Below are 17,174 nucleotides of genomic sequence, written 5' to 3' on the forward strand. Positions count from 1 at the left end.
AACGTTGCCAGGTGTACGATAATTATCGTATTTGTACAATAATTTGGCCCTCTGTACGATGTACAATCAATAATCCCAAAAGAAACGCCAAATGTACGATAATTTGACCATTTCATGAATGTGTAGTTGTAATCAGTATGCCAGAGTTTTTTTCTGAGCCCTGAAGGCATCTGTTCCCATGTGACATGTTTGCAGCCAATTGCACTTTGCTTAGCGTGAGATACGGGTGACGTTTGTCTCTGAACAATGTCGCTGACAGAAACACACGTCGCCAGGTATGAACACTCAAAAGATTAAAATAGTCTCCGTGACGCAAAATCAGGGTGAAAATCATGTAATGTGAACTAGGCTTAATGTTGCCCTCCTATTTTTTTCATCAGTTTTATCCAGGTGGCAAATTTGCGTATCCTAGTATCGGGGAGGAATGACCCACCCTATGCTCCCTGTGATTGGCTAGTGCTCACTGCCTTCGTTGGGATAGTGTGATAATGTCAGGGTAGGCCAATCAGAGGTAGAGTAAGGCCACGCTTGGCTATCCTAGGATTTGCAGATTCACATTCAGGTGCTCATGGTCCCCCTGTGGCCCCCTCTTGGGAGCGCCACTGCACACCAAAAGCATTGCCATGATAAAATGTTGCACAGTTCTGCCAAAGTTGCTGCATTTAACACAATGAATATAATATAATTTAAATAATAAAATAACACAGAATGATAACAAGAGTTAAATGTGCAAAGGTGTTCTTAAAAACTTTCTTTCATTCATTTCCTTATTAGGTATTACAGTGAGCTTATTTTGTCTCGGTTCTTCATTTTAGCTTGACTTCGTAGGTCAGTGCAACAACTGCGGGCAGACATAGCCCTGCCCCTTATCTGTCTTATTGTGTTAGTCTGGTTTGGCAGTGTGTACGCAGCCAGTCACGCATATCGTTTACTCATAATGAAAGTGAAAGTAAAAAGGAGCGGGGCAAAGACACTCCGATGTTTAGTCGTTAGTCAACCATTGTTCAACCACTAAGAGACGTCGCCTGGTCGAGGAGCGTGTACGGTGAGTTTGACATGACATTATAGCTGTACTGGCTGCGTGGCAGGTCTTACAGGACGGCTACGTGTTACACCTGGCTGTGTGAACATAGTGAAGTGGTGAGATGACATTAGCAAAAAATACTGCGGCTAAATTAACCTAATCATATAACGTTAGGTTAATGAATGGCGGCATGGTTGTTAAGTACTGTATTTTATGTTGTAGTTTTACTGAAACGACAGAAAAAATATGTTGTGTCAAATTATCGGTGAATATTTTTTCTAAAGGCGCTATACAGGGACATGGCTCCACTCGTGTTCAATTCCCCTCGTGAGCTCAGCTTTGCTCTAAATTTAACAACCATTTGTTTACTTAACATGGCATCCAACCCTTCCATGGTCATTTCGGCACCTTATACCTACAGGTTACTATGAACTGGCGTCGTTATCAAGTTTTGACAGTGCTTCCTCTTTTTGAATAAATAAAGAGAAACGTTGGAGTGAGGTGGAAAAAAGTTTTGCATACACAGCACAAGCGACGCCAAGGTGTCAGACTGCATGAAGGCGACACATGAACGTGGTTGTTTGCTTGTCGACAGCTCCCACAGTGAATGGTTTCATTGGTTTGCTCACTTTGAAGAACTGAACATGTGTAAGGAAGCATGCTTTATCACATACCAGTTGCTAGTGTCATTATTTCCGCGAAGTAGGTCGCATTTAAACTCAACAGGAGATATCTTTAGTCAGCCTGGGGGGAAGATGTTTGTGGTTTAAGGGACTGTACTTGTCTTATCGGAGGAGAAGGGAGACTGGGTGTGACTGGACTCCTTCCAGACAGAAACGATAAAATGTAGCTTACACATTACACATAAACATTACAGCATGCACACAGTTTGCATTAGCGACATGAGGATATAAGAGCTGCTTGCCCGAATAAACTGCACAGTTTCAGTATTAGTAACTTGCATAACAGAACATTAGTTTTGGAGATGAAAAAAGCCTTGACTTTCACCAGTGTCATGCAGGCAGGAGTGCAGAGTTTAATGTTTTACAGGATAGTGTTTTTGCCAGTGGTTTATTTTTGGCAAAATTTGAAATGAAACATAGAATTAAGTGATTATGATAATGGCAGCCTTCATCAGAAATTTGAAAATCCAATGCTAATTCCTGTTTTTACAGTCTGTGGCTATGATAATTGTTGTAATTTTGGCAATTTAACAAAAAAAAACTTTCAAAACTGACAGCAGGAATTGGGTTCAGATGGTATTTCAGATAAACACAAAATGCAACCATTTGAAGTTGTTTGTTCCCTTGGGAAGCCTAAATAAATAACACAAGTCTCTCTCATTGCCTAAAAAAAATTGTGACATGCCTCCCCTGTTTTGCACCCCACCCTCACCCCCTCAAAAGTAGTGAACTGTCCCTAATAACACATAGACGTGCTGATGGTGTTTTCTTTTGCAAGGACTTAACATCTTGTGTAGTATAGGGTTTATACATACTGAATAAAGAACAATATAAAGAATAATATAATAAAATAAAAAAACAGCATATTTTCATCATTGATCATTAATGAGAAAGGCAGCCCAGTGGTTCAGACAAAATAAGCTTCTTTAATAATTAGACATAGAATATAGTCCAAACATATGGGGACCTAAGCACGAAATGAAAAGGTGGCTAATCTCGGCTCCCATCTTACTGTAATAACAATAGGTCCGAGACGGAAAGCACCGCCATAAAAGAGCAGTGCAGATACTGATAGCAAAGTACAGACGGGGTATGTGTTCGTGTAATTGTGTAATGTTACTGTCCGCTCTGTTCTCCAGTGTTAGTCTCAGAATGAAGGACCTTTTGAAACTTGGTAGTGGGGTTTTACTTTGTCAGCCTCACTGTGTGAAATAAATGATTCAGAGGGGGTTAGAGCTTTCGTGTGATAATGACAATGGGTTTTCATCGGACTGTGCGGTTGGAGAGTTTTGAAAGGGTGAAAGTTGCATAATGATATAATGTTTAAAGTGAGGGTTGACCTGATGTACTGTGACAAGTAGATGACTGTTTGAACGTCTTTTATTACTGTACAATGTTCAGATTACACGAGCTGAAAGAGGGGTTGCTTTCCTGTAAACACAGTGTGAAGGATTGTATTCTCTTGCCAACATTGCTTAAAGCCCTCATCTGTTACACCCATGGATGTATCAAGGTTTCACCATTTTCCCTTTCAGATTCAGGGATCCAAGAAGTGGGTAGGGTTGTCAGCTGGTGCTGACCAATGTATCAGCCGGGCCAATATGGACTGATATTAGTTTATCATAGATACATTGGTATTTTCATAACTTTTTGCTGATGCTTAATAAGAAATTGCAATAAGATATCTTCAAAAAATATATTTCATCAGCCATTATATAGGTAGTGTGTTTTTTAATAGTCAGTATCAGCATTCATGTACAATGCACCTCCTTCATCTTGCAGATATTGAGCCTCAAGAGCTCATCAGGAGGAAGGACTGTCAGGACGTTCACACAGGCCCAATTCCAATCCGATCCCTTACAGACTCAAGTGCGTGAGTGTGTGAGGGCTGTCCCATTGTCAAATCGTCAAGTCAGAGAGTCAGTGAGTGAGCCCTTTATGCCCCCTTACCGTAGGTCAGCATCGATGCGGACTTACGGTAAGGAAATTACCCACAGTTTATAGTGTTGTGACGTCAAATACAGGGGTTGCCCTCGGAACACCGGAAGTGTTATAAAAAAAACGAAAACACGGTCGGCAAATATGCAAACAGTAATGTTATGGAAGGAGAGCGAAAAAAACAGATAAACAATGAAACATTACATTAACAAGGATTTAAGATGGTACATAAACACATAAGAGTCAGAGGAATACCACTGGTTATATTCCACACAATAGCCTATGGCTATATCTATATCTATCTATCTATCTATCTATTTATATATATCTATATCTATATATATCTATCTATCTATATATATATAGATAGATAGATATATATAGCCTATATTCTTTGTGTGTGGAATATATGCTGACAATAACCGATAAATGATCACGCCCAGAGCCGCCAGTGTCAACAAGATTTTGTAGAGAGGGGGATAAGTGCTGTCCCATTCCTATTTGTAGCATCCGGAGCCCTTTCAGACTCTCACACTCAATCACTTACAGCTGACGTCAGTTAAGTCAGTGAGGGTTCAGGCCTTGAGTGTTTAGGGGCCGGATTGGAATTGGGCTTCACTCTTAGTATCCAGACAGGAAGTGTACAGACAGGCCAGGCCACCCGGGCCTTATTGTCAGTGTTCGTAAACAGAGAAAACAATTACAACATAGAGCACATCTTGGGGGACCACTGAGTTTAAAACAATATTACTGTTAAAACCACGACCATTATTTGCTGTGGCCTGTCCCGTGTGACAGTCTGTAACGCCAGGGTTGAATTGATCTGTAGTCTGGGTTGACGTGTAAGCAGGATGTGCTGTATATCTTCAGTCTGTCACAATCAGAAGAGAATGTCATGGATTCAGTCATGGTGTGGTTGTGTGGGGAGCGCAGATGTTTCTCCAGTGTGTTCAAGAGATTGAGACAGGAATCCGCCACCACACAGCTGCAGTGGCTTGATTACCCTATTGGGAAAGCACTTGTGAACAAAAGATACGTTTATGTAGCTTCTTTCACTTTGTGATTTATTGTCTGGACTGTATTGTACCGGCCATTGTGCCCACCAACACTAGATGCTTAGTCCTTAAATGCAAGTCCGTGCCCTAAATGATAGCAGCTTAGGACACAGTAGGACAGTTGACTGCGATTTGTTCTGTCATTAACAAAATCAACAATCAGGCAAAAGCTGGGAGATCACGCATGAGTGGGATCTAAACATAAGACAAAGTAAGCAAACAGTTTACAAAATGGCAGCGTGTGGCAACAAGTAGCCTACCATGGCAACAAGTACAGTGATGGATAAAATGGAGTAGACTGAGACGGGTGCAGACAGGAATACAAAAAACCACTCAAACCATGATATCATTGCAGGAGTAGAGAAACAGAGCAGAAATTCATGACTCAAACTACTTATCTCTCTGACAGGAACAAAACAAACTCAGAGAAGCAGCATGAAGGGGTCACCACAGATATTTGTTCCCCAACCCATTCTAGTGTAGAGGATATTGCCTAATATGGGGCAACTCTTAAGCTCTTAGCGGCATTACAAACATTTCTTGAGTGGACTTTCTCTTTCATCATGACTCCTTGTCCATGTCAATATGTGGGCTGACATGAAATGTCAAGTGTACTTGGAAAGTTAGTGGACAGCTGGTCAAACAGGTTTCTGAAGTACTGAACTTGTAGAAATGAAGAGCAAGACTGCAGAAGCAAACATACGTTTAGATACATTGATTTGACAAATAGATTCATGCTTTTTTTCCCCTTCAATTTAAGGTACTGTGCAGTGTTATCAGCACCTCTAATCACTAATGTTATTAAGATAAAGCCAGTGAGAAAATATTTTAGATAAGATGCTGCTAAATGGCTGAAGTCAAATACAGACAACCAGGATTTAAAATGGATCCTAGCTGCGGAGCCAAAATCATTTCTCATCCAAGTAGACACAGATTTGCAAAAGTGATCAGGCCAGTAGTAGTGAGAGTGATCAGATGTCTTATCTTAGGATCTTATCTACTTTGTCCACAATTTTTTTTAACGCCCCTTTAGGGACAGCGTTGGAAATTACCTTAGGCTATAAAAATCTACGGGGACTTTGTTTTGTCAGTGACCATCCAGTTCTCATATATCTGTTTCATTAAAGTAAATGATTGCTCTGTGAATGAACCCGCACTCACAGAGCAATGTAGTCTCTAGAGATCTTACTTCCTCTTTGCTTTGCTCAAGTTTCGTCACAGGATAAAGGATGCTTTTTTTGTTTGTTTTTTTATTACTTATTTGGTTAAAGCTGTTGAACTAGCTTTTGCCTGTTAAGGAGAATACATATGTTATAGATTATTGGCTGTAACTTTTTATTTTGTGAAATGGCACAGGACCTTTGTTTCCGTCTTTTATAAAGCAGTGGAATAGAAAGGTCGGGCAAAGGTTAATAGTTTCTAAACTAATGTTTAAGCAATGTTTGCTTTTAATCTGCACATATTACAGTACTTATTTTAATCTTGCTTCGGCCTGGTGGGATTTTCTTTCTTTTTTACAAAAATACACAATACACAATACTCGGGAACAAAGAGAAACAACTGTGAGAATTGCGTGGTGATTTAACAAACAAAGAAAAAAAAATGTACTTAAGTAAACACTGAGCCAAGCCCCCACACACAGAGGCCTTCAAGTGCAAATAAACACAAAACCTAATTAGAACATAACTCTACAACAGATAAAGTTACGGACGTCTCACTCCTTTCAGTTCTTTTCATTACATTTCATGCAGCTTCACAGCCTTGGTTTGCTTTTTGTCCCCCCTTGTTTTGTGTCTGGGTAACTCACCCTCTCTCTCTCAAACAAAAGCACCCGTACATGCAAAGTATCTCAAGTAAGTCAAGTTACAAAAAAGAACAAGAGTGAAAACTGAGACCTAAAGATAGATATCAGGGTATGAGAATCTTCTGATCACTGGAGGAAACAGAAGAAGAGACCACTATCAGCAAATTCAGATTAAAATACTGACTGCTGTTAGAATATGCTTAAAGAGAGAAAAAAAACAGTCATTGGTGACACAGCTGGAACCATCTTATTCAAAGTGTTACATTTATTTTTAAAAAGGCAAAGTCTTAGTTTAAAGATTTGGTTCCCTCCCCCATAAAAGATCCAGTGTGCACTTACTCTAAAAGCCTTTTATGTTTTGAAAGAAACAGTTTCATCTTGGTTTTGAATGGAACAAGTCATTTTGATGCTGGATAATGAGCTACAAATTGTTCTTTGTGCAACCACGATATCAGGACGATCATGGTCCAATGAAAATGAGTGCTTTCAGACAAACAAGGCAACAAAACACTCATAAGATTGTTGTTCATCTGGCCACCCCAACTTGATCTTTCAGTGAAAAATTGACCTATAAGTTGAACTTTAATAATGTCACGGGGATGGGAAACTAATGACATGAAAAAGTTCTGGAAATTACTAACGGTCTATTTCTGTGTGGGAAAACAGTTTAGGGGTTTCCCCAAAGAAAAAGTTTAGCGTTTCAGTTTACCCTTAATTAATAATGATAATGCTGTTTGAAATACAATGGGTTAATGTTTTTAATTGTGGTGCACAATTCTTCTGGGTCTGAAAAATAAGGCCAATGCAGAAGAGTTGAAAAACTGCAGTTCCTTGAATGGCCAGTTGGGGCTGGCTCCAGAAGTGAGTCAGTCCCCATAGTCGCCCATATTAAAATGTCCAGCCTGGTTAAAAAAAAAAAAAATGGTTTTGATCTCTAAAGCTCCTTTCCCTGTTCATGACAACTGCATGTGGGATGAATTTTTATATAACTCACCTGTTTGCATTTTATTAAGGCTTAAAGAGGGCCGAAATGCCGTACTCGTAGCTTGAAAATCCCGGAGAACTGTGCTGGGCTTTGAAGCCAATTTTACGTAGTGGCCAAACATAGACTTGTAACTTCAGGGTCTGTCACATGATGCCAGGGGGCCCAAAAGACTTTTTCCTGGAGACTTGCATAGTGAAAGAGACATCTGTAAATCAGTGGATACATTTTTTTGAGTGACACAACCCCAGCAGAATAACTTGTTTCACTATCAGGATTCCATTCAGTCCAATAACATTTCAAAAGTCCAGAAGAGCTGCAAGATTAAATTGTTTTATCCCCATTTAAGTTAGGGGAGATCTAAAACCAGACGTTAGCCACTTGGTCATGCTCAGCCACCGTACGTCTCTACTGTACTTGCTCTATGGGCCCCACAATGTGGAAGATCCGGGTGATTTCATGCCGCAGTGTTTTTGGCTTTATGTGCTACAGAGCAACTTTCATAGGAATGGACGGGAGCCCACCTAGAACGCTGTTTCCAGTTCTCTTTATACATCCTTGTTGAAAATGCTTCAAAACAGCAGTCCACAAACCGATGGGTAACGTCACGGTAGCTACGTCCATTATGTTATACAGTCCATGCTCTGCAACCAGTGATGTTGCATTTTTTTGAGGGTCACTGAGGTTCTTTCCTTAACTGTGCTGGTTTGATATTTTGCTGACTTGCCACAGTAGAGGGTATCGCCACTGGCAGTCTAGCAGTTCACTTTGATTTTAATTCTGCTGCCAAGACTGACCACATTTGGCTAAGTAGGCCGCTCACCTGCTCAGACCAGTTTAGCAGTGTGTGACTTACAGCACACCTGTGTTGTGTTTTCATGGCTTTCAACTGAAGGCAAACAAACCTTTTGTAATTGCACAGAAAAAATCTGATTCTGTCAAAACAAAAAGGCAAAGAAAAGATCATGCTATCATTCTTACCAGCATCTGTCAGCACAACAGCTGAAAGCCGCGCCTGCTGAATGATTAACTTCCCACACGGTCATCTATGGGAGGCAGTTGTGGGTTCCATCTACAGAGTGACATGCTTTGTAAGATCATCGTCACGCGCACTAAAGCCACTGGAAACTTAATTGCAGAACAAGCCTGACCTGCACTATGCTCTTTCTGAGTTTTTGCAGTACAAATTGGCATAAGAATCACCTGGAACACCACATTTTTAATTGCTATTAAGGTACGCTGTTTGTCTCGTGATGTGATCCATGTCAGAATCATGTCTTTCATAAGACAGCCTTGGTGATGGGTTTTATTAGGATGTGCCCAGAGTTAAGAATTTGCTATATAAAAGGATCATGGAGTAGTTGCCAGTTTTTAATGAAATAATTAAAACTGAAGAATGATTTAAATAAATCAAGAAAACACCAGATAACATTGAATCTATCTCTTGTTGTTGAAATATCTTAATTAAATAACTATCAAAGCGTGGTGGTGTGGAGCATGCTACCTTTCACCAGCCCCTCACACACTGGCCTCTAATGCATAATGATAAATATATAGTAGGTAGTGAGACCCAAGCGGGGCTATGTGTAATACTTGGTGAACTTGCACTGGGAACTTGATTGTCCTTTTAACACTGCACTTTAATTCTCAGAAATAGATCCTTTTTAAGTTGAAACATGTTTGCCGTTGTTACATTTTATCTGTTTCCCACCTAAAGAATTGTATGTTTTGTCATTTCAGGTAAATGAACATGGCCTCAATGGGTATCTTGCTTATTTTCGCTCTCATCTGTGTCAGCATAAATGCAGATACAGGTAAATTCTGCTTAAATTTGAGAGTTTCAAGGATGAAATGCTGCATGCTACTGATGTACCATATTTTTTTACCTACAGATTTTGTAAAGGTGGAATGCAAGGCTCAACAGACGGGACAGTGTGGCCAGCACTCACTGCTGGAGTGTGTTGTCAGAACCACAGCAGATGTAGTGAACGCAAAAATCATTGTGGTCACTTGGAGGAAAAAAGGAGATAGCAAACCCTTGATGGTTTACAACAGAGAGTTAAAGCAACTGCGGCCAGGCTACAAGTTTGCTGAGCCATCCTGGAATGTCCAAAACATGAACGTGTCCCTGCTCATCACCAACACTGCTCTAAAGGACAGCGGAAATTACTCATGTTATGTAATGACAGACAGCGGTGATCACACTGCCGACATCAGCCTTGATGTCACAGGTAAGAGCCTGTAGCTGTGACATTTTGTCACAGAGAGATGACCATTTTGAGTCAAGAATGTATCTTGAAAACCAATGCCTACTAGTACATTTGCAGACTCGACCCATGAGTAAAGTTGTTTCTGTAAACAGTACAATGCATTCTAGTTGTAAACAGAAAATGGACTTAAAAGATTTAATTGTTGCCTTGATGCAGTGAAGATTGTTTAGAGATCCTGGGGACTTTCCTGGCCTGTCCGCTTGGTATTTCCCTTTCTGTCTTAACTTAGATTCAGTTTCAACATTACAAAGAATTACATCCAGAAATACTTGTAGGGCCAGTTTCTTTCTTATCTGTCTTGCTTAGCATATGATATTATTAACAGTACATGTGAAATATTATGGTCAACAAATAAGTTTGTGATACTTTATAGGAGTCATTTGATTGACATCATGGTGCAGTGTTGAGCTTAATGATCATGTTTTTCTCTTTGCAGCTAAGTACAACCAACCAAAGATATACTACGACCCTGGGACAACAGGTGGTACCCTGATGTGTGAATCTGATGGCGGCTTCCCAAAAGGTCGCATTGGCTGGTTTAGTGAGCTCAAAGATGAGTGGACAAGCAGCTCTCAAATGGAGGCAAAGAAGACAGGAAGTGGTCTGTTTCACCTCTCGAGCAAGCTGCCTTTGCAGCCAGGATCCAGGTTCTCCAACTACACCTGCATAGTCTATAATGCCAGTGGAGGCAAAGAGGGGGAGAACACATTTGTGCTTCCAGACCTACCACCAGAACGTCAAGGTATATATGTTTTTGATTCAGCTCTGCCTCACACAGTGAAATGTCATAAAGTATGTCACAGTTGCATATGAGGACATGCTTTACCAGAAATTTGAAGCAACACAGATGCCACTACTGTTACATGAACACACCTCCTTTTAGGATTGTGCAACTAAGAGATTTGAACCACAAGCCAACATCATGCATGTTTTGAGTTGCCACGGGAGGTGGTAGAGGGCTGACAGAAACAAACAATTTGTTCTCCCGCATTACTACGGCATGTTTTTTGTCCATTTATAACTAAACATCGTCTGTGCTTCCACAGTTGTTTTGATACAACATTCAATGAATAGCCAGGCTGTAACATGCCTACCAATCTGACCCAACATCTTTCTCAAAGCATCAAAAGAATGCTCCTCACAAAGAAAGAAAACTATGTGTGACAGTCCAGGTCTGATAAGACTATACGCTTCTTGTGGTGTGGAACCACAGTCCTTGATCCACTATCATTCTCATGACCCCAAAATTCATCAACAGGTTCACATAGCAACTTCACAGCCACCCTATCTGTGTTGTTGGCTCAGTTGTCACAGCTGCCACATACAGCGAAGGTCATTTGCAGACTGCTGTGACAGTAAAAGTGAAAGGGATTGTAGGTTGCCAGTGTGTTACAGAGGGAACTTCCCACCACCAGTGCATGCATACCTCATTTTAACAACAGCATATTTCAACAACAGCACTTACATTTCTACCCCTTTGGTCATGACTTGAATAATTAAAGCATTAAATCTTTATTATTCAATTTGATTTATGCAGAAACTGGGCAGGGGCCAGAGAAAGTGGGTCCAGCAGCCAAAATAGTTGCTCCCGTAGTGGTCATCGGGTCGCTGATCGTAGGGTTGCTGTTGGTGCTGGTGGTGCTTCACAGAAGGCGATTGCAACGTGAGTATTCACACAGGCTCTCTTCTGGCTTTTCTGGCTTTATACGTTTCTTTGTGAGTAAAAGGTACGAGGGAGATTAATAAACATTGCTAGTTTAATGTAGTACTAGTTGCTTCCTTTATGAAACAAGAGTTCATTACACTAACCATTTCAGACAACCAAAAAGAAACGCTCACACAATTATGAGCTACAAGCTTTTTTTTAGCTCTTGTTCCTGTGGACCTAAATGAACTTATTGTAAGTCGCTTTGAACAAGAAGCCTTTTCCAAATATTTGTTATGTAGGGTATCATTATGGAAGACATCTAATCAATGCACACAACGTTTTGCTGCAGTTTTCCATAATTAAAAAAAAAACAAAACACTGAAATTTTCCAGGAGGGACTAAAAGGATAGCTCCACAATTTTGTAAGTCGATCTTAAACAATTGTCAGGTGCCCATATGAACACTGAAAAAGGTTTTGCTTGAGGTTCCTTCTGTTCATACTTTATTTTAAGGAATACTTTACCACAAAATGACAATTTCTATTTCAAGTACTCACGCCATGTTACGTTGAATTGTTGAAAGAAAACTTTGTTTTTCCAGCATGCTTCCACGATAAAGGAAGAATTCAAAAATGGGGAAAATCCCTGATGAATTGGAGTAAAGGGGGGTCACATTTAACAACAACAGAACTATATGAAAACATCCATTTACAAACTTTTACTTTTACTGCTCTCATGCTTTAAGAGTCTCACACATAGACGAGTAGTCCTCCTGGGCAAGCCTGTGCTTTTGTGCTCCACGGAAAGCACAAGCAGAATTGAAAACCATACGCTTGCCCAGGCCCACTACGTGTAAGTAAAAGTATTTTAAGTGGTAAAGCTTTAGTGAAAATACACGTGTTTTGGAAGTACTGAGCATACTACTGGATAAATGATACTTGGATTATACTGCATGAACTGTGCAAACAGATGTTTTGATATAATTTTGTTGTTGTTAAATGTGGACCCCATTGACGCCAATTCATCTGCAATGCTCGCCTTTTTTGGATCCTTCATTCACCGTAGAAGCATGTGGAAAAAAACAAAGTTCTCTTCACAAATTCAACAGAATATGGGGTGAGTAATTAGCACACAATGATCATGTTGTAGGTGAAGTGTTCCTTTAATCTGTCATATGATAATAGTAAGTAGTAACATGCAGTATCACTGATAGAGTAGACAATAACAGAAATATTTTAGAGCTATCACTATAATATTTAATCATGAAATGTATCCTATCCTTTTTTAATGTGACATTGTAATACCAAAGTTCTCAAATGTTGTGGGGGATTTCATCAGTGGCTCTCTGTGAACAATAAAACGCTAACAGGAAGTAACCATACAATAGGTGAAAGGTGATGCCACAATAGTTGAGGGTAGAAAAACCTGTAGAACACCTGGCAAGCAGCCATGTTTCTCAAGATGGGAAAGTACGGCCTTTTTTGTTGTTAACTTGAGTCAAGCAGTATAGCTACTGCAATCCTACAACAGTTGAGTGCAAAAACTTTCCATTGTTAGACAGTGTTCCTACAAAATATCTCTGTAAGAGCAAGTAGATATCTGATTTTCACATATCATTTTCTTGACAGAGGCCCGGAGATGCTCTACAACACCCCTTATGAGTATGTCCATCTTTGGACATAATATTGCTGCTGTTTTTATTTTAACTTCGGGTCTCTTTGGAGGTTTTAAGTAAAGTTTCTATCTACTGATTTTTTTCTGTCTGTTAGTTTTAGCTGCCTGAAACACCCAATACCTGCGAAAGAGTGTTTTAGTTGGCTAAAATGAATCTAAATGAACCTCTTCTTTAATTTTCTTGAATTTTTTTCTTTTTTAACTGATGAATAGTTGAATCGGTGGCCTCCTGGACTGCATATTTTGACACCAAACTCACTCACCACAGACATATTTCTGATCTCATTCCAGACCTGTTGAGGCATGTTCTCCTGCTGTGTTTTGAACCTTATTCATTAACTCAGTTGGAGCACATGTTGATTGCTGACCCAAAAGGTTTACTTTCTCTGCAAGGCTTTATCATCTTACCTAAACTACTTACTGGCTTTCCTCTGACGTTAAAGATGTATGAGGAAATACAGTGATATTTACCACACTAAACAGGTTTATTATTTCTCCATTGCTTGTGGAAAATGGGCTTGGTTACTAATCAGTTTATGAATCACACTATAACCTGACTCATGGTCAGACAGTCACTGGTGAAATCTGCGTCTTCTTACAAACTTGCTTAATACGGTGATGGTTTTACACCCACCCATTGCAGTCACACAGTAAAACATTTTAATTTGTTCCAGGTGGACATCATCAAGTCCCAGATTGTGGCTCTCATGTCGAGGAAGGTATGTCTAAATCACAGTACTTTGACTCACTGTGTTCAACTAAAAATTTGTTTTCAGATATACTCTATAAGATTGAATTCAGACTTTAATATGAAATATTTCTGCAGGTGATCTTCAGGAGATTGGTGAAAAATGGCATGGGCCATGACATACCTCAGCCGGGCCTGAGGTAATTATAATGCTCCAAGCAAACAGCTGAGAGTTAGTTTGTTGTGTAGTAGTTAGTTTCAATTTCATTTTTACGGTATACTGGCAGACTACAAGACAACATCAAATATCTAAAAGCTCTCTCTGTCTCACTCTTTCTCTCTCTCTGCAGGAGACACTGCGTGTCACATGACTTATGTTAACTCACTGGCAACCTCTGAAATCAACACTTCCTTGTTTGCTGATCTCTACTCTATCATTGTACTTTCCCATCTGCACACGGTTGTGTATATAAACAGAAATAAGTTGTATCACTGAGATTTAGCAGAGGACCCATTGGCACTTTTATTCATCTAAGCTTACGAAGTAAAAAATCTTTTTCAACATGTAATATCACAGAAAACTGATTTTATAGTGAATTTATGATTGCAGTGAATCTCTGATATGTTTTTGTTATTGGAGGAAAACATTTTGTTCATTTATGCCAACGCAGTAACTGTAGCCTTTGGGAGCTTGGTAGGAGTGGCCCTCCCTCTGACTTCCTATTGTCATATTATGTCAGCGTTACAAGGGAAATGTTGAATCATGTGTGTGTGTGTGTGTGTGTGTGTGTGTGTGTGTGTTTGGCTTTTATGTGAGGTCATGTATTCTTGGGAAACATATATAATTTAGATTCTTCAGTCAGATCTAACATTTTTATTTTTTTGACATTCCACAACTTTATAAGTAGTCCAAGTTCTGTGAACGTATTAATAGACAAGGCTCAAGTTAGGGCTGGGTATCAGTACTCGATACATTAAGGTATCAACCAAAAAAATCCAGTAGGCTACCAGGTAGCATAGAAACTTCTCTGGTCGAACAACACTGGCATTCGATCCTCTTTGGGTTCTGATCCTTAACCGTCCAGACTTCCCTGTGGATCAGCAAACTTTACGTTACTACCATCTCCAGAGCCACGCTCCTCATGGCAAACAGTCGGTCCAGCATCTGCCTAGTTAGCACAAGCTAACATAGCAGCAGTGGCTAGCACCCAACACTGAGCTGTTAAATGGTCCCAACAAACTCACACCAATACCGAAACAGCTCAGTTCTGTTGTTAAACCTGTCAATAACTATTGGGTAATGTTAGCGATGTGATGCTAACAGTTAGCCCTGTCACTGTGTGTATGCAGGCAGACTCAGTGTTGGTGCGGAGCTCACAGTCCTGCAGAAACAGCAACAACCCCTACAGTCTGGGGTGTGGTGAAGTTGAGCGCGGTGTATTCGACAGAGATGGCAGTTTGGTGTGCCAAGGTGCCACCAAAACGTTCAGAATTGTGGCTATGCTACACGCCACTCTATCCACATTATGGTTAGCAAATGAAGTACTCAACTGCTATCAGTCTTGGTATTCATATCCTAATTTTTTAAATGATACTCAGCCATAACTAGAGTTAAACTATTTTTTCTGACTGTTAACCAGTCTTTGGAAAAGACCAAAAGCAGCAATGTGCTATTTCAATTCTTCCTACTGAAAATGTAAATCATAAATAGTTCACAAGCATTACCTGTTGTTGTATGTGTGAAAAAGCTTCAGTAGTTGTCAGTAGTAGTCAACAGCTGCCCAGCTAACATAGAACGTTCTCATAACACTCCTGGAAAGTTCCTTCCAGGTTTCTATTTCAGTAATCCTCCCACAATGTTCTAAGAATGTTGAACCCACCAAAATATGTTCCTGGAGTGTTTTGTGAACCAAATTTTGCTACCTGGTTGAGTGCTAGCTTTTGGCAAAAGTTTTTCAGGAGTAAACGGTGTATTTGCTTAGAGCTATTTTCAATATAGAGTTTGCCTTTTTCTTGAAGGGTTTTTATTCATATATTTCTTGTGGATTTAGAACACTGGTTATTTTCTGCTTATAGACAAATAATCAGATCAGTGGATCCGTCTTTAAGTCTGGTGCTACAGCTCACTAACTGAGAACATTCCGCCCCAGCAAATTTCATATCCTTTTTCTTACCACTGAGAAAGTTCACAAGATAAATGCTAGTCGCACTTCCACATGTCACACGATTCTCACTTGTCACTGACTAGCTATTGGAAAATACAGTGTGGTGTATCAAAGCCAAAAACATGTTTTGTGTTCCTCTAACTGTCTTTTATGAAACTGTTATATAACTTTTGGCAGACGTATACAACTTCACTGCCAAATCAACACTTATCTTCACCATCTTTAACAGGTTTTAGGTTTCATTCTGTTTCTCACCCGACACCAGCCCTCATAGTAATAGCTGCTCATATTTTCAGGGATCACGACGCCTGATCTAAGACTTGCTCGGTAATGGAGCAGATCACATTGTAATAAAAGCTTTGTCCCGACACCACAAAGTAAAGAGTCACACAACAAAAAAAAACTTATCGACATCTGCAAAAGTATGTGATTAATCTTGACTGCCTGGCCCGAAGCCATAGCCATTAATCATTGACTTTTTGGAGAGAGGAAAACAAGACCATTAAAAAAGGTTAATGGTCTTTGATATAGGAGTTTATGTAGGATATTAAAGAAAACCCCACAGGTATCCTTTAATGAAACCTTGCAGAGGAAATTTTAAGGACGTTGTTGTAGATACTGTTTTATAAATCTGTGAATATTGTAATTCTGTGTTTAACTGTTGTGTTTTAATAATTAGCACTGTCTGAACTGAACTGTGATTTTTTTTTTTTCATGTAATAAAACGTGTTTTAAAATAAGAGGATTGTGAGTGCTTCTTTTTATTTTTATTGTGCACTTGTGTAGATTATGTTTCAGCAGTGGTGGAGGAAGTATTTAAAGCTTTTACTCAAGTAAAAGGTGGAACACCACACTGTGGAAATAGTCAAGTGAAAAGTCCTGCATTTACAATTCTACTTAAATAAAAGTATTAGCAACATAATGTGATGTATTAAAGTATCAAGAATAAAAGTTCTATTGGCTCTTGTCAGTGTTATATTGCTGTATTATATACAATATTTTCAAATTATTCCTGATTAATTAAAGCAGCAATTTAATTTAGTTTGCAGAAGTTTGTGATTGTAATTAATTTATATACTGTTAGGTGGTTATTCCATGACAATGCATTATTTGAAATTTACAATTTTAATTTGAAAATTAACTACCAACTGTTAGATTATTATGGTGTGGCTAGAAAGTACAAAATCTGTCTCTGACGTGTAGTGTAGAAGTATAAAGTTGCATAAAATGTAATACTCAAGTGA

The 17,174-nt window shown here is 39.4% G+C and overlaps 1 protein-coding gene across 2 annotated transcripts; it reads left to right on the forward strand.

Annotated features, from left to right (window-relative positions):
* Window positions 1–891: 891 nt before the first annotated feature.
* zgc:174863 (uncharacterized protein LOC100136852 homolog) lies at window positions 892–16,643 on the forward strand. 2 transcript variants are annotated; one of them, XM_049571180.1, is made up of 9 exons: window positions 892–1,045; window positions 9,227–9,300; window positions 9,379–9,717; window positions 10,193–10,498; window positions 11,294–11,419; window positions 13,032–13,064; window positions 13,752–13,796; window positions 13,904–13,965; window positions 14,116–16,643. In XM_049571180.1, exons 2-8 carry the CDS (start codon window positions 9,231–9,233, stop codon window positions 13,942–13,944), a joined length of 960 nt encoding a protein of 319 aa, XP_049427137.1. In that variant the 5' UTR covers window positions 892–1,045; window positions 9,227–9,230; the 3' UTR covers window positions 13,945–13,965; window positions 14,116–16,643. The 2 variants fall into 2 exon arrangements, with proteins under 2 accessions (XP_049427137.1, XP_049427138.1); XM_049571181.1 differs by lacking the exon at window positions 13,032–13,064.
* Window positions 16,644–17,174: the final 531 nt, after the last annotated feature.

This window comes from Epinephelus fuscoguttatus, linkage group LG3, assembly GCF_011397635.1.
Source record: "Epinephelus fuscoguttatus linkage group LG3, E.fuscoguttatus.final_Chr_v1".
Taxonomy (NCBI): Eukaryota; Metazoa; Chordata; class Actinopteri; order Perciformes; family Serranidae; genus Epinephelus; species Epinephelus fuscoguttatus.

Coding starts and splice junctions, on each gene's coding strand:
- zgc:174863 (XM_049571180.1), top strand. CDS start 9,231: ATGAACATGGCCTCAATGGGTATCTTGCTTATTTTCGCTCTCATCTGT. Junction 9,718..10,192: donor CATCAGCCTTGATGTCACAG/GTAAGAGCCTGT, acceptor TTCTCTTTGCAG/CTAAGTACAACCAACCAAAG. Junction 11,420..13,031: donor TCACAGAAGGCGATTGCAAC/GTGAGTATTCAC, acceptor TTTTCTTGACAG/AGGCCCGGAGATGCTCTACA.